Raw genomic sequence first — 18,509 nt, 5'->3', positions numbered from 1 at the left:
CATGGCTTGATCGTAATGAGTGATACTCCAGGCCATGAGATTGCACATTGTGTTGGAGTACAATTCTGCTGCTATTGACGGCCTATAGCACCACACGGATGTCCAGTCTTGAGTCGCTGGATCTGTTTGATGTCTGTACCATTTCATACGGTGATAACGCCAAAAACACAAAGGAAGGTATTTTCAACATGAAGACAGGACATTGATCACCGTACTGTTCATCTGGAGACACTCTTACTAATACTGTCATGGACAGATGCATCTGCTGCTGGCAGATTGGCAAAGATGAGGTTAAGTATGTTTTTCCCTCTCATTGGTTCCCTCACCACCTGCCACAGACTCAGTCTGGCAGCTAGTCCTGTCAGACCCAACCATTTGATCAGTGGTTTTGCTGATGTGGTAAACATTGAAACTCCCACCCAGAGTAAAATTTGTGTTCTTGCTACTCTCTGTGTTTCTTCCATGGGTTGTTAAACATGGAGGACTCCTGACTCATCAATTGAGGGAGAATGGTATGTGGCAATCAGTAGCAGATGCCTTGACACTTCTTGGGGTCCACAGTCAATGTTGAGGTTTCCCAGGGTAGCTCTCTCCTGACTGCAAACCACTGTGCCACCACCTCTATTGGTCTGTCCTGACAGTGGGACATATCCAGGGATGATGGCGGCAGTGTCTGGGACATTATCTGTAAGTTAGATTCTTAAAATGCCTGTTTCTACCACAGTCTATTATAAATCTGTGTTAAAGTAAATGAAAACATGAAGATTGCTTGCACCTTGATTCGTTCATTGATTCAATTGGAACATTTCTCAATACCTTAAATGATTATATTTACCTTTTATCCTTTCTCCAGCTTGTCTTTACTTTCTTCCTTTTAACTTCAAACATTCTAGAAGGCAAAAAGATAGCTAGAACTACAGTGTTATGAGCTAGATACACAATGGCTTTAGAAACAAACAGCACATGGAAAGATGTGTGAAGATTTTTAAGCTCCAAACAATGTAGATATGTTTAAGAACCAAGTATGAACCCAATTTAAATGGTTCAGAAGTAAACCATCTTTGATCATGACATTTTCCTTTGTTTGCAAGTTGAATTTTTCCACTATTTATATATATATATTTTTAAGATATCACTTATGGTCCAAGGGAGTCACTGGCTGCATTTGTTACCCATCCTCAAAAGTCCTTGAGAAGGAGGTGGTGAGCTGCTGTCTTGAACCGCTGCAGTCCATCTGCTGTAGGTGGACCACAATGCCCTTGGGGAAGGAATTCCAGGATTATGACTTAGCAATAGTGAAAGACCAGCAATATAATTCCAAATCAGGATGATGAGTGGCTGGAGGGGAGCTTGCAGGTAGTGGTTCCTGTGTATTGATGGTCTTGGCCTTTGAGATGGAAGTGGTTGTGGGTGCTGTCTAAATTTCTTTGGTACATTTCTGCAGTGCATCTTGTAGATAGTACACACTGCTGTGACTTAGTTGTGGGATTGTTTAGGTCTGCCTGCCACTTGCTGCTTACGCCAGTATCGGTAAGAATGACTGCTGTGCAGTTCTTATGGTGATAAGGTCACACTTTCACATTGAGAATATCCTCCATTGTATCGTGTGGCACTATCACTGTATTAAATGGAACATGATTTGGAGGTGCCGGTATTAGACTGGGGTGTACAAAGTTAAAACTCACACAACACCCGGGGTCATTCCTGATGAACAATTCATGCCTGAAACATCGATTCTGCTACTCCTCAGATGCTTCCTGACCGGGTGTGCTTTTCCTGCACCACACTCTTCAACTCTGATCTCCAGCATCTGCAGTCCTCACTTTCTTCTTCTTGGTCGCATTTAAACTTTTCCTCTTTTATCTTAAACCCATACGCCCTAGAAATTGGCATTTCTACCCTGGAAAAAGTAACTGACTATCCATCAATCCATACCTCTCATAATTCCGTAATTTCTATCAGATTTGACTTCAAGTTTGTCCAATCTCTCCACATACCTAATACCTCCGAACTCAACAATATCCTGGTAAACTTTTTCTGTACCCTCTCCAAAACCTTCTGGTACTGTGGCGACCAAAACTGTACACAATATTCCAAATGTGGTCTGAAGTTCAATAATGCTGCAACATGACTTGTATACCAAACAGAAAACGGCAATTGATAGACTGAACTAAGGGATCCCATAACTGACAAATCAGATCTTAGTTCTCCAGCCCTGAATCGTGGTGGACAACTAAACCACTCAGTGAAGGAGGAGTGGGCTCAATAACCTCCACAGGCAGATTGGTGAGGACAAGGTCAATATGTTTTTCCCTCTTATTGGTTTCTTCAACACCCGCCACAGACCCAGTCTAGCAGTCTCCCAGTTTTGGCACTAAACCCCCAAATGTTAGTAAGACAGACTTTGCCGAGTGGAAAGAGATGTTTTTTTCCCAATATCTTGTCTGGTACCGAGGTCAATGCCAAGTGGTGTGTCCAGTTTAATTTCTTTGTTTAGACTTTGTTGCGATTGATGTGACGGAGTGGCTTGCTCGGCCATTTCAAAGAGCACTTGAAAATAAACCACATTGTTGCAGGTCTGGTGTCACGTGTAGGCTACACCAGATGAGGATGACAAGAGAGCAACTAGGAAGAGAATAGATCCCCTTAAAGATCCACAAGGTTGTCTACATGAGGAGTGACAGGAGATGGGTAAGATCCTAAATGAATATTTTTCATCAGCACTTAGCATGGACAAAGAAATGGAAGCTGGGGAACTTGGGGAAATAAATAGTAAAGTCTTGAAAAGAGTCTACATTACAGAAAAGGAGGTGCTGGATGTCTTAAAATACAACAAGGTAGATATATCCCTGAGACCTGATCGGGTGCATCCCAGGACATTGTGAAAAGCTCGAGAAAAAAATCTGCACAGTCCTAATGGAGATATCTGTATCATCGACAAGCATTGGTGAGATGCCAGAAGATTGGAAGATGGTTAATGTTGTGCCATTATTTTAGAAAGGCTGAAAGGAAAAGCCAGGGAACAACAGACAGGTAAGCCTGACATCAGTGGGCACGTTGTTGGAGGGGATTCTGACAGACAAGATCTACATTCATGTGGAAAGGCATAGTCAGCATCACTTCGTGCATGGGAAATTGTCTCACACAAATTTGATTAAGTTTTTTTTTTAAGAAGTGACAAAGAGATGGATGAAGACAGAGTGGTAAACATTGTCTACATGGACTTTAGCAAGGCCTTCAACAAGGTTTTGCCCAGTATACTGATTAGTAAGGTTAGATCACATGGGATCCAGGAGGGCTAGCCAACGGGATACAAAGTCAACTTGACGGTAGGACAGAGAGGGTGGAAGTAGAGGATTGTTACAGTCTTAGCTATGTACAGCACGGAAACAGACCCTTTGGTCTAATTGGCCCTTGCTGACCAGATACCCTATATTAATCTAGTTTGACCCATATCCCTCTAAATCCTTCCTATTCATATACTCATTCAGATGCCTTGTTGCTCAAACTGGAGACCTGTGGCCAGCAGTATGCTGCAAGGATCAGTGCTGGGTCCATTGGTGCTCGTCATTTATATAATTGATTTGGATGAGAATATAGGAGGCATAGTTAGTAAGTTTACGGATGACACCAAAATTGGTGGTATAGTGGACAATGAAGAAGGTAATCTACGAGTACAACGGGATCTTGATCAACTGCACTAGTGGGTCAAGGAGTGACAAATGGAGTTTAACACAAATGAATGCGAGATGGTGCATTTTGGAAAGACCTGTCAGGCAAAGACTTACACAGTTAATTGTAGGGCCCTGGGGAGTGTTGTCAAACAAAGACACCAAGGGTTGCAGGTATATAGTTCCTTGAAAGTGGCATCACAGGTAGACAGGATGGTAAAGGCTGTATTTGGTACACTTGCCTTCATCAATGAGAGCACCCTATACAGAAATTGGAATATCATGTTATAGCTGTACAAGACATTGGTAAGGCCAAATGTGGAGTACTGTGCACAATTCTCAATGCCCTACTGGAGAAAGGATGTTATTAAACTGGAAAGGGTGCAAAAAGGATTTACAAGAATGTTAGAGAGACTGGAGGGTTTGAGCTATAAGAAGAAACTGAATAGGCTGAGACTTTTTTTTCCTGGTGCAAAGGAGGCTGAGGAAAGACCTTACAGATGTTTATAAAATCATGGGATGCATAGCTCAGATAAGTAGCCAAGGTCTTTTCCCCAGGGTAGAGCAGTCCAAACTAGAGGACATAGGTTTAAGATGAGGGTTAAAGATTTAAAGTGACTTGTTTCATTTACACAGAGAATGATGCGTATATGGAACAAGCTACCAAGGGGAAGTGTTAGAGGCAGGTACAATCACAAAATTCAAAATACATTTGGACAGGTAAATGGACAGGAAAGATTTAGAGGGATATGAGGCAAATGCAGGTAAATGGGATTAATTCAGTCTAGGAAACCTGGTTGGCATGGACAATTTGGGTCAAAGGGCATGTTTCAATGCTGTATGGCTCAATGACAAATTTCCATACTCGAAAGACATTAGTGAACCAGATGGTTTTTCCAACAATCAGCAGTATTTTCATGGCCATCATAGAATATAGAACATAGAAGAATACAGCGCAGTACAGGCCCTTCGACCCTTGATGTTGCGCCGATCCAAGCCCACCTAACCTACATTAGCCCACTATCCTCCATATGCCTATCCAATGCCCACTTAAATGCCCATAATGAGGGAGAGTCCACCGCTGCTACTGGCAGGGCATTCCATGAACTCACGACTCGCTGAGTAAAGAACCTACCCCTAACATCTGTCCTATACCTACCCCCCCTTAATTTAAAGCCATGCCCCCTTGTAATAGCTGACTCCATACTTGGAAAAAGATTCTCACTGTCGACCCTATCTAAACCGCTAATCATCTTGTACACCTCTATCAAGTCACCCCTAAACCTTCTTTTCTCCAATGAAAACAACCCCAAGTGCCTCAGCCTTTCCTCATACGATCTTTCTACCATACCAGGCAACATCCTGGTAAACCTCCTCTGCACCCGTTCCAGTGCCTCCACACCCTTCCTATAGTATGGCGACCAAAACTGCACACAATACTCCAGATGCGGCCGCACCAGAGTCTTATACAACTGCAACATGACCTCAGTACTCCGGAACTCAATTCCTCTACCAATAAAAGCCAGTACGCCATATGCCTTCTTCACCGCACTATTTACCTGGGTGGCAACTTTCAAAGATCTGTGTACATGGACACCAAGATCCCTCTGCTCATCCACACGACCAAGTATCCGTCCATTAGCCCAGTAACCCATCTTTTTGTTACTCTTACCAAAGTGAATCACCTCACACTTAGCTACATTGAACTCAATTTGCCACCTTTCTGCCCAGTTCTGCAGCTTATTTATATCCCGCTGTAACCTGCCACATCCTTCCTCACTGTCTACAACTCCTCCGACTTTCGTATCATCCGCAAACTTGCTCACCCAACCTTCTAACCCCTCCTCCAGGTCATTTATAAAAATGACAAACAGCAATGGTCCCAAAACAGATCCTTGCGGAACACCGCTAGTGACGGCACTCCAAGATGAACCTTTGCCATCAACTACTACCCTCTGTCTTCTTCCAGCCAGCCAATTCCTAATCCAAACCTCCAACTCACCCTCAATGCCATACCTCTGTATTTTTTGCAGTAGTCGACCATGGGGAACCTTATTAAACGCCTTACTAAAATCCATATACACCACATCTACCGCTTTCCCCTCGTCCACCTCCTTAGTCTCCTTCTCAAAGAATTCAATAAGGTTTGTGAGGCACGACCTGCCCTTCACAAAACCATGCTGACTATCCTTGATCACATTATTCCTATCCAGATGTTCATAAATCCTATCCCTTACAATTCTCTCTAAGACTTTGCCCACAACAGAAGTGAGACTCACCGGCCTATAGTTACTAGGGTTATCCCTACTCCCCTTCTTGAACAAGGGAACCACATTTGCGAGCCTCCAATCTTCTGGCACTACTCCTGTAGACAACGAGGACATAAAAATCAAGGCCAATGGCTCTGCAATCTCCTCCTTTGCTTCCCAGAGAATCCTAGGATAAATGCTATCAGGCCCAGGGGACTTATCTATTTTCACCCTTTCCAGAATTTCCAACACCTCTTCTCTACATACCTCAAAGCCATCCATTCTACTTAATTGTGACTCAGTACTCACATTGACAACAATGTCCTGTTCCTGATTGAATACTGACGAAAAGTATTCATTCAATGTCTCCCCAATCTCTTCAGCCTCCACACGCAACTTCCCACTACTATCCTTGACTGGACCTATTCCTACCCTAGTCATTCTTTTATTCCTACCCTAGTCATTCTTTTATTCATTACATTCTTAATTCCAGAAATTTATTGAATTCAAAGTCCACCAATTGCCATCTGAACATGGGTCCTGACAGCATTAGCTCGTTTCTAGATTCATAATCTAACACAAATATTACCAGGCTTATCAACTCTCCCGTATCTCCAATACATATTTGTCTTCTTCAAAAATGACAAAGTACTCCAGCTAAGTATTCCCAAACTAATAGCATACTTAATTTCTGACAGCTGCCAAAGTCACTGTTAAAACACCACCATGAAATGAGATTTAAAAATCGTTATTTTTACTGCCAATTATCGTGCTGCTCCAGTAAACACAATCATGTGTTTCATCCAATACTTTGCATAAGGTAATCCTTGGAGCATAAACAATGCTTTTAAAAACTTGCAATACATTTAAAATGTTATGAATTCAATTCTGAATATTCAAAAAGGTATTTTAAATCAATTATGCCTAACTGGTTAAAATATACTTATTATGCTTTGATAAGTACTGGAGTACTTTAAATCCTATTTATGTTTTTAAATAGATAAAACTGAAAAAGGTTAATGCACTGAAGTATTCTCCACAGCTCCAGACTAATTCAAGGGAATGCATGAGAATTTTCTTCTGCCTGCTTGCAGGAGAAAAAGCTTGAAAAATGTTGTATGTCTGGAATCACAGACTGGGACAAACATCAATTTCTAAACAGGCAAGATAATAGAAACAAATGAAGGATTGAAGCCAGAAGTCCTGCTTTAGTGTGGGAACTAAGATCTACAACCTGTTTTATTCTAAATGTAGCACAAATATGCATAAAAACTAGAGACGATCAGCTCAGAGGCAGATCACCAACCATGTGAATTAAATGTATTGCATTTTCCACTTGAGACATACAACACAACATCGCTACACTGAAAATCTATTGTTCCATCATTCTCCATCACAACCATATCAGGTTTTATAGCGTTGGGATTCTTAATGTTTTGAGAATTCAATTTCCACCAGTATTGCTGAAGATCTATAAAATATTTTAATTAAAAATTAAAATTGGCTTCATCAAATATATAGATCCTTCTCTATTCCATAAACACTTCTGGCAATTGCTAAGATAAATCTAAGATTTCATGAATTGAAAAGTTAGAAAACTATCATGTTTAGAGTGGTGCAGTAGTAGTGTACCTACCTCTGGACCAGAAAGTCCAGGTTCGAGTCTCAGTTGCCATGGAGTTGTGTCTGGTTTCATTTCTTTGAGAAATGAACATGTCTGAAGAGGTTGATTTAAGAAAAAGGCAATATAGCAAGAAATAAAGAAAACAATTACAGAACTCAATTAATCTATGTTAACAATCTTAGCACAAAGAAATTCAAAAAATAAGTGAAGTCCTAAGTAAACTTAGGGGTAGGTGATAGCCTAGTGGTATTATTGCAAGATTATTAATCCAGAAACTCAGATCATGTTCTGGGGACCCAGGTTCGAATTCACCACTGTGGCAGATGGTGGAAATTGAATTCAATAATAAAAAACAAAATCTGGAATCAAGAATCTACTGGTGACCATTAAATCATTGTCAATTGTCAGAAAAACCCATCTTGTTCACTAATGTCCTTCAGGGAAGGAAATCTGCCAACCTCCCCTGGCCTGGCCTACATGTGACTCCAGATCCACAGCAAAATGGTTGACTCTCAATGCCCTCTGAAATGGTCGAATTATACTACTCAGTTGTACCAATCGCTGCTCAGTCTCAAAGAAATGAAACCAGACAGATCACCTGGCATCGACCAGGGCACCAGAAAAGACAATAGTACCCCACCAACCTCTGGACCAATCGTAACAAGGACAGAACACCCTTGTCCTCACCTTCTACCCCATCAACCTCCGGATACATCGCAATCATTCTCCACAATTTCCGCCACCTACAAACAGACCCCACCGCCAGGGATATATTTCCCTCCCCAGCCCTGTCTGCGGTCCAGAGAGACCATTCCCTCCGCAACTTCTTTGTTAGGTCCACACACCCCACCAACCCACCCTCTCAGCACCTTCCCCTGCCACTGCAAGAAGTGCAAAACCTACTCCCACACCTCCTCACTTACCTCTGTCCAAGGCCACAAAGGATCCTTCTACATCCAACATAGATTTACCTATACTTCCACATATGTCATCTACTGTGTCCATTACTCCCAATGTGGTCTCCTTTGCACTGGAGAGACAGGAAACCAACTTGCGGAATGTTTCAGGGAACATCTCCGGGACACGCACCACCCTTTGCAAGGTTGATAATACGTTTTTATTTTAGGAGTATATATCATTAGGTGAACTGTGAGAAATGACTGGCTGCAGGTTGTACTAAGAGCCACTCAAGCACCTGACAGACATTTTCAACTCCCCCCTCACTCCGCTAAGGACACGTGAGTCTTGCTCCAAACCCTAACCACTTGACGCCTCATTTTCCACCATGGGGCCCGCCAACTACGTGATCAATGTAGATTTCACCAGTTTCCTCATTTCCCCTCCCCCAATGTTTTCCCAGATCCAACCTTTCAACTCAGCACTGCCCTCTTGAACTGTCCTACCTGTCCATCTTCCTTCCCACCGATCCACTCCACCCTACTCACCTACACCACCACCTACATATCACATTCCCAGCTATCTTCCCCCCAAACCCACGCTTCTCCCATTTGAATCTCAGCCTGCCCCCCGCCCTCCCCCCTTCCTCCCCACCCCGGCCACAAGCCTCATTCCTGATGAAAGGCTAATGCTCGGAATGTCAATTCTCCTGCTCCTCGGATGCTGCCTGACCAGCTGAGCATTTCCAGCACCACACTTTTCAATACAGGAACAGTACTATTAACCCTGCAAAGTTCTCCTCACTAACATCTGGGGGCTAGTTCCAAAACTGAGAGAGCTGTCTCACAGACTAGTCAAGCAACAGCCTGACATAGTCATACTCATTGAATCAAACGTTACAGACAATACCTCAAACATCACCATCCCCATCCCCAGACATGCCCTTTCTCGCTGGCAGAACAGACCCAGCAGAGGTGGTAGCACAGTAGTATACAGTCAGGAGGGAATTCGTCTGGGGGTCCTCAACATTTACTCTGGACCCCATGAAGTCTCATGGTTTCAGGTTAATCATTAGATTAGGTTACTTAGAATACTTAGAGTGTGGAAACAGGCCCTTCGGCCCAACAAGTCCACACGGAGGAAACCGAAGCGCCCAGAGGAGAACGTGCAAACTCCACACAGATAGTTGCCCGAGGCGGGAATTGAACCAGGGTCTCTGGCGCTGTGAGGCAGCAGTGCTAACCACTGTGCCACCATGCCGCCCATGGACAAGAAAATCTCCTGATTACTACATACTGTCCTCCCTAAGCTGATGAATCAGTACTCCTCCACGCTGAACCAACACTCAGAGGAAGCACTTAGGATGGCAAGGGCATAAAGTGTACCTTGGGTGGGGGATTTCAATGCTGGAAATGTGTTGCTGGAAAAGCGCAGCAGGTCAGGCAGCATCCAGGGAACAGGAGAATCGACGTTTCGGGCATAAGCCCTTCTTCAGGAATGAGGAAAGTTTGTCCAGCAGGCTAAGATAAAAGGTAGGGAGGAGGGACTTGGGGGAGGGGCGTCGGAAATGTGATAGGTGGAAAGAGGTCAAGGTGAGGGTGATAGGTCAGACTGGGGTGGGGGCGGAGAGGTCGGGAAGAAGATTGCAGGTTAGGAAGGCGGTGCTGAATTCGATGGATTTGACTGAGACAGGGTGGGGGGAGGGGAAATGAGGAAACTGGTGAAATCTGAGTTCATCCCTTGTGGTTGGAGGGTTCCGAGGCGGAAGATGAGGCGTTCTTCCTCCAACCGTCGTTTTGTTGTGGTCTGACGATGGAGGAGTTCAAAGACCTGCATATCCTTGGTGGAGTGGGAGGGGGAATTGAAATGTTGAGCTACAGGGTGGTTGGGTTGGTTGGTCCGGGTGTCCCAGAGGTGTTCTCTGAAACGCTCCGCAAGTAGCCGGCCTGTCTCCCCAATATAAAGGAGGCCACATCGGGTGCAGAGGATGCAATAGATGATGTGTGTGGAGGTGCAGGTGAATCTGTGGCGGATATGGAAGTTTCCTTTGGGGCCTTGGAGGGAGGTGAGGGGGGAGGTGTGGGCGCAAGTCTTGCACCTCCTGCGGTTGCCGGGAGTGGAGGTTGGGTTGGTGGGGGGTGTGGATCTGACGAGGGAGTCACGGAGGGAGTGGTCTTTACGGAATGCTGATAGGGGAGGGGAGGGAAATATATCCTTGGAGGTGGGGAAATGACGGCGGATGATGTGCTGTACATGGAGATTGGTGGGGTGGTAGGTAAGGACCAGTGGGGTTCTGTCCTGGTGGCGGTTGGAGGGGCGGGGCTCAAGGGCGGAGGAGCGGGAAGTGGAAGAGATGCGGTGGAGGGCATCGTCGACCACGTCGGGGGGGAAATTGCGGTCCTTGAAGAAGGAGGCCATCTGGGTTGTGCGTTTTTGGAACTGGTCCTCCTGGGAGCAGATGCGGCGGTGTCGAAGGAATTGGGAGAATGGGATGGCGTTTTTACAGGGGGCAGGATGGGAGGAGGTGTAGTCCAGGTAGCTGTGGGAGTCGGTCGGTTTGTAGTAGATGTCCGTGTTGATTCGGTCGCCTGAGATAGAAATAGAAAGGTCGAGGAAGGGGAGGGAGGAATCTGAGACTGTCCAGGTGAATTTGAGGTCGGGGTGGAAGGTGTTGGTGAAGTGGATGAACTGTTCAACCTCCTCGTGGGAGCACGAGGCGGCGCCGATACAGTCTTCGATGTAGCGGAGGAAAAGGTGGGGGGTGGGGCCAGTGTAGTTGCGGAAGATGGATTGTTCCACATATCCTACGAAGAGGCAGGCATAGCTGGGGCCCATGCGGGTGCCCATGGCTACTCCTTTCGTTTGGAGGAAGTGGGAGGATTGGAAAGAGAAGTTGTTCAGGGTGAGGACCAGTTCATCCTGCCCCCTGTAAAAACGCCATCCCATTCTCCCAATTCCTTCGACTCCGCCGCATCTGCTCCCAGGAGGACCAGTTCCAAAAACGCACAACCCAAATGGCCTCCTTCTTCAAGGACCGCAATTTCCCCCCCGACGTGGTCGACGGTGCCCTCCACCGCATCTCTTCCACTTCCCGCTCCTCCGCCCTTGAGCCCCGCCCCTCCAACCGCCACCAGGACAGAACCCCACTGGTCCTTACCTACCACCCCACCAATCTCCATGTACAGCGCATCATCCGCCGTCATTTCCGCTACCTCCAAACGGACCCCACCACCAAGGATATATTTCCCTCCCTTCCCCTATCAGCATTCCGTAAAGACCACTCCCTCCATGACTCCCTCGTCAGATCCACACCCCCCACCAACCCAACCTCCACTCCCAGCACCTTCCCCTGCAACCGCAGGAGGTGCAAGACTTGCGCCCACACCTCCCCCCTCACCTCCCTCCAAGGCCCCAAAGGAAACTTCCATATCCGCCACAGATTCACCTGCACCTCCACACACATCATCTATTGCATCCTCTGCACCCGATGTGGCCTCCTTTATATTGGGGAGACAGGCCGGCTACTTGCGGAGCGTTTCAGAGAACACCTCTGGGACACCCGGACCAACCAACCCAACCACCCTGTAGCTCAACATTTCAATTCCCCCTCCCACTCCACCAAGGATATGCAGGTCTTTGAACTCCTCCATCGTCAGACCACAACAAAACGACGGTTGGAGGAAGAACGCCTCATCTTCCGCCTAGGAACCCTCCAACCACAAGGGATGAACTCGGATTTCACCAGTTTCCTCATTTCCCCTCCCCCCACCCTGTCTCAGTCAAATCCATCGAATTCAGCACCGCCTTCCTAACCTGCAATCTTCTTCCCGACCTCTCCGCCCCCACCCCGGTCTGACCTATCACCCTCACCTTGACCTCTTTCCACCTATCACATTTCCGACGCCCCTCCCCCAAGTCCCTCCTCCCTACCTTTTATCTTAGCCTGCTGGACAAACTTTCCTCATTCCTGAAGAAGGGCTTATGCCCGAAACGTTGATTCTCCTGTTCCCTGGATGCTGCCAGACCTGCTGCGCTTTTCCAGCAACACATTTCCAGCTCTGATCTCCAGCATCTGCAGACCTCACTTTCTCCTGGGGGATTTCAATGTCCACCAGTACTAGAGATCAAGCTTGTCTGGTCCTAAAGGATATAGAAGCTAGACTGGGTCTGCAGCAGGTGATGAGGAAACCAACAAGAGGGAAAAACGTACTTGCCCTCATCCTTACCAATCTGCCACTGCAGATGCACCTGTCCATGACAGTATCGGTAAGAGTGACCACACGCAATCCTTGTGGAGACAAAGAACCCATTCACATTCACATCTCTATGTTGTGTGGCACTATCACTGTGCTTCAATGGGACAGACTTCAAACAGATCTAGCAACTCAAGACTGTGTATTTATGATGTGCTGTGGGCCATCAACAGCAGAGAATTGTACTCCAGCACAATCTGCACCCTCATGCACTGGCATATCTCCCACTCAACCATTACCATCAAGTCAGGGGATTAACCCTGGTTCAATTGAGATTGCAGGAGGGCATGACAGGAGCAGCACCAGGCATACCTAAAGATGAGGTGTCAACCTGGTGAAGCCATCAAACAGGACTACTTGCATGCCAAACAGCATAAGCAGCAAGTGATGGGCAGAGCTAAGCAATCCTACATCTAACGGATCAGATCCAAGCTCTGCAGTCCTGCCACATCCACTCATGAATGGTGATGGACAATTAAACAACTCACTGCAGGAGGAGGCTCCACAAATATCCCCATCCTCAATAACGGAAGACCCCAGCACATCAGTGCAAAAAATAAGGCTAAAGCTTTCGCAGCAATCTTCAGCCAGGAGTGCCGAGTAAGTGATCCATCTCAGTTTCCTCCATTGGTTCCCAGTATTACAGGTACGAGTCTTCAGCCAATTTAATTCACTCCACATGATATCAAGAAATGGTGGGAGACTGTGGATACTGCAAGGTCTACAGGTCCTGATAACATTCCAGCAATAGTACTGAAGGCATTTGCTCCAAAACTTGCCACTCCCCTAGCCAAGATGCTAAAGTACAGTTACAATACCAGCATCTACATGGCAACGTGGAAAATTGTCCAAGTATGTCCTGCACATAAAAAGCACACAACTAAGTACCGCCCCATCAGTCTACTCTTAATCATCAGTAAAGTGATGGAACGCGTCAATCAGTGACACTACTAGCAAGCAGCATCTGGTCAACAATAACCTGCTCAGTGTTGCCCAGCTTGGGTTCTGCCAGAGCCACTCAGCTCTGGACCTCATTACAGCCTTGGTCCAAATATGGACGAAAGGGCTGAATTCCAGAGGTGTGGTGAATGTGACAGGGCTTGACATCAAGGCTGCATTCAACCGTGCATGGCATCAAGGTTCCCTAGCAAAACTGGAATTAATGAGTATCCGGAGGAAACTCTCCGGTGGGTGGAATCATATCTGACACATAGGAATCGGGTCGTGGCTGTTCGAGGTCAGTCATCTCAGCTGCAGGGTATCTCTGCAGAGTTCCTCAGGGTAGTGTCCTCAGTCGCTTCATCAATGACTTTCCCTCCATCATAAGGTCAGAATGGGGATGATTGCACAATTCAGCACCATTCATGTCTCCTCAGATGCTGAAGCAGTCCATGTTCAAATGCAACAAGATCTGGACAACATCCAGGCTTAACCTGACAAGTGGCAAGTAACATTCACACTACACAAATGCCAGGCTATGACCATCACAATCTAAACACTATCGCTTGGCATTCAACAGTGTTACCATCACTGATTCCCCTACTATCAACATCATGGGGGTAATCATTGACCAGAAATCCCAACTGGTCTCACCATATAAACACAGTGGCTGCAAGAGCTCATCAGAAGCTAGGAATATTGCGGCAAGTAACTCACCTTCTGAATCCCCAAAGCCTGTCCACCATCTACAAGGCACAAGTCAAGAGTGTAATGGAATATTCCTTGATGAATGCAGCCTCAAAAACACTCAAGAAGCTTGACACCATCCAGGACAAGGCAGCCTGCTTAACTGACACTACATCCACAAGCATCCACTGTCTCCACCACTGACGCTCAGTAGCAGCAGTGTGTACAATCTACAAAATGCACTACAGAAATTCACCATAGATCCTCAGACAGTACCTTCCAATCACACGACCTCTTCCATCTAGAAGCACAAGGGCAGCAGATATATGGGAACACCACCCTTGTAGGTTCTCCTCCAAACCACTCACCATCCTAATTTGGAAATATATCACTGTTCCTTCACTGTCACTGGATCAAAATCCTGGAATTCCCTCCCTAATGGCATGATGGGTCAACACACAGTAGGTGGACTGCAGGGTTCAAGAAGGCAGCTCACCACCATCTTCTCAAGGGTAACTAGGGATGGGCAATAAATGCTGGCCAATCAGCGATGCCCATATCCCACAAATGAATTGTTAAAAAAGTTAATCTCTCAATTTTTTTTGTATTTATTCACTCACCGGATATGGCCATCTCTGGCTGGGCCAGCATTTATTGCCCATCCCTAATTACCCAGGGGTTAGTTGGTATCAACCACATTGCTGTGCGTCAAGAGTTACTGGTAGGCCAGACCAGGTAAGGATGGCAGTTTCCTTCCTGAAGGACATTAATGAAGCAGATAGGTTTTTCCAACAATCGACAATGGTTTCATGGTCATCATTAGACTCTTAATTCCAGATTCTATTTTGAATTCAAATTCCACTGTCAACCATGCTCTCCCATTTGTTTGCACACCAGTTTGTTACTGTTCTTCAAATTTCACCTATTGAGAGCTTAACTTCCAGTTTCTATTCTCATTATGAAGGGATTTAAATATGGTCAAGTCAATTTACTTTCTATGAACATTACGATTGATATTGAGGTACATCCATGATGAAAGATGAAAACCTGGATTTTCCTATGTGGCCTGCAAAGCAGATCAGCATAAACTGAGCACAGCTTTGTCAAAATGATTGAAGATTCAGTGCATCATTTGCATTTCTTTGTGGTTAGGAGATGCATGTGGGTGGTATTCCTTTTAAAATTCTAATATGCGATAGCAAACACCATTTTCAGCACACTGGACAGTGTTTATGGATCAGGAATACCAATCATCCTGAGTTTTTGGCAAATCAACTGTGATTATTATTTAACTTAAAAAGCAATGAGCACAATGATTTGTTTTAATGCCTTTTTTGTGCTTTAATGCCAGTGACCCTTTTCGCTGATTATTTTGATTTATTTATTATCAGCAGATTGCTACTATCCATAGAATTTCCATTTGTATTCTAGTTACCAGCATTTTCAGAAGATCAAGAGATGTCAGACAGTTGAGCCTGTGAGAGAGGCGTTCTATATATCTGTGCACTTGCAACTATAGACAAAAGTGAACATCAGTTGATTTGGTGGATGAACAGCACGTGCTTCCTTTTCCTAAAGTCTCCATATCCAAATAGCATGAGGTCATTCAACTATAGGAACTATTGCAAAGAATTCCAATCCTGATCATGCTTGCACATTTCCAACAGAAGTCACTAGACAGCAATCAGGAACAAAAATTACTCCTATTCCAAGTCTGTTCCACAGTTAGCACAGCACTGTTCAAGGACTGAACCTCAAAATAAATGTCAGAAATACTCTGCAGGTCGGAATACATTGAAAAAGGTGGGATTAATTCTTTAGGGCAACAACTTTGGGCAGCACGGTGGCACAGTGGTTAGCACTGCTGCCTCACAGCGCCAGAGACCCGGGTTCAATTCCCGCCTCAGGCGACTGACTGTGTGGAGTTTGCACATTCTCCCAGTGTCTGCGTAGGGTTTCCTCCGGGTGCTCTGGTTTCCTCCCACAGTCCAAAAATGTGCAGGGTAGGTGAATTGGCCATGCTAAATTGCCCGTAGAGTTAGATGTAGGGGAATGGGTCTGGGTGGGTTGCGCTTCGGCGGGTCGGTGTGGACTTGTTGGGGTGAAGGGCCTGTTTCCACACTGTACATAATCTAAATTTAAATCTAAATCTAAGCCTGCTTCCCTTTTTATGCAGTCTGACTTACTAAGTAGTTCCAACACATTCTGTTTTACTTCAGTGAGTGAAATCGTGGTCTGTATGTTTTAGGTACTTGTATTACATCAATGACACATTAACCATTAAGAGTCAGCTGTGATGCAACTGACAACAAGATGCCACTATTTAAGAAAGGTGGTAAGGAAAAGCCAGGGAACTATAGACCGATGAGCCTGACATCGGTGGTGGGTAAATTGCTGAAGGAAAGTTTGAAGGACAGGGTTTACATGTATTTGAACAGGCAAGGGCTGATTAAGAATAGTCAACATGGCTTTGTGCATCAGAAATCACGTCTCATTTACTTGAGATTTTTGAACATGTGCAGGTCCAAAGATGTGCAGGTCAGGTGAATTGGCCATGTTAAATTGTCCGTAGTGTTAGGTAAGGGGTAAATGTAGGGGTATGGGTGGTTTGCGCTTCGGCAGGTCGGTGTGGACTTGTTGGGCCGAAGGGCCTGTTTCCACACTGTAAAGTAATCTAAAAAAAAAAAAAAAACAAGTAACAAAGAGGATTGATGAGGACAGAGTGGTGAATCTGATTTATATGGACTTCAGTAAGGCGTTCAACAAGCGTCTACATGGTTGACTGGTTAGCAAGGTTAGATCACATAGAATACATGGAGAACTAGCCATTTGGATACAGAACTGGATCAAAGGTAGAAGACGAGGGTGATGGTGGAGGGTTGCTTTTCAGACTGGAGGCCTGTGACAGTGGTGTGCCTCAGGGATCAGTGCTTGGTCCACTGCTTTTCGTCATTTATATAAATGATTTAGATGTATAGTTACAAAGTTTGTAGATGACACCAAAATTGGAGGTACAGTGAATGGCAAAGGAGGTTATTCAGAGTAATGGCATCTTGAACAGATGGGCCATTGGGCTGAGGAGTGGCAGATGGAATTTGATTTAGATAAATGTGAGGTTCTGCATTTTGGAAAGCTAAATCAGGGCAGGACCTATACACTTAATAAGATGATCCTGGGGAGTGTTGCTGAACAAAAAGACCTTGGAGTGCAAGTTCCTAGTTCCTTGAAAGTGGAGCTGCAGGTAGATAGGATAGTGAAGAAGGTGCTTTGCATGTTTTCCTTTATTGGTCAGAGCATGTGGGTGTGGCTGGTTGGCCAGCATTTATTGCCTATCCCTAGTTTCCTTTGAGGTGGTGATGATAAGTTGACTTCTTGATCCACCCTAGTTAGAGTCTTAGAGATGTACAGCATGGAAACAGACCCTTCGGTCCAACCCGTCCATGCGGACCAGCTATCCCAACCCAATCTAGTCCCACCTGCCAGCACCCAACCCATATCCCTCCAAACCCTTCCTATTCATATACCCATCCAAATGCTTCTTAAATGTTGCAATTGTACCAGCCTCCACCACTTCCTCTGGCAGCTCATTCCATACACATACCACCCTCTGCGTGAAAAAGTTGCCTCTTAGGTCTCTTTTATATCTTTCCCCTCTCACCCTAAACCTATGCCCTCTAGTTCTGGACTCCCCCACCAAAGGCAGGGAAAAGCCTTTGTCTATTTATCCTATCCATGCCCCTCATAATTTTGTAAACCTCTATAAGGTCACCCCTCAGCCTCTGACGCTCCAGGGAAACAGCCCCAGCCTGTTCAGCCTCTCCCTGTAGCTCATATTCTCCAACCCTGGCAACATCCTTGTAAATCTTTTCTGAACCCTTTCAAGTTTCACAACATCTTTCTGATAGGAAGGAGACCAGAATTGCACGCAATATTCCAACAGTGGCCTAACCAATGTCCTGTACAGCCGCAACATGATCTCCCAACCCCTGTACTCAATACTCTGACCAAAAAAGGAAAGCATACCAAATGCTTTCTTCACTATCCTATCTACATGTGACTCCACTTTCAAGGAGCAATGAATCTGCACTCCAAGGTCTCTTTGTTCAGCAATACTCCCTAGGACCTTACCATTAAGTGTATAAGTCCTGCTAAGATTTGCTTTCCCAAAATGCAGCACCTCACATTTATC

General features: G+C 45.4%; 1 protein-coding gene across 4 annotated transcripts in view; it reads right to left on the bottom strand.

Moving 5' to 3' along the window:
• LOC122554242 (CMP-N-acetylneuraminate-beta-1,4-galactoside alpha-2,3-sialyltransferase-like) overlaps positions 1-18,509 on the bottom strand; it is a 506,893-nt gene that overhangs the window by 306,995 nt on the left and 181,389 nt on the right. For 2 of the 4 annotated variants that reach the window (XM_087990522.1, XM_087990523.1), the window contains exon 6: positions 836-889. The exons of the other annotated variants lie outside the window; for them this stretch is intronic. In XM_087990522.1, coding sequence (XP_087846648.1) covers positions 836-889 — 54 coding nt within the window. The remainder of the gene's footprint in view (positions 1-835; positions 890-18,509) is intronic. 4 annotated transcript variants of the gene reach the window in all.

The sequence above is a fragment of the Chiloscyllium plagiosum genome, unplaced genomic scaffold (genome assembly GCF_037043375.1).
Source record: "Chiloscyllium plagiosum isolate Xiang-an unplaced genomic scaffold, Cpla_swu_hap1 HiC_scaffold_9, whole genome shotgun sequence".
Lineage (NCBI taxonomy): Eukaryota > Metazoa > Chordata > Chondrichthyes > Orectolobiformes > Hemiscylliidae > Chiloscyllium > Chiloscyllium plagiosum.
This window is presented reverse-complemented; position numbering and strand designations above follow the sequence as displayed.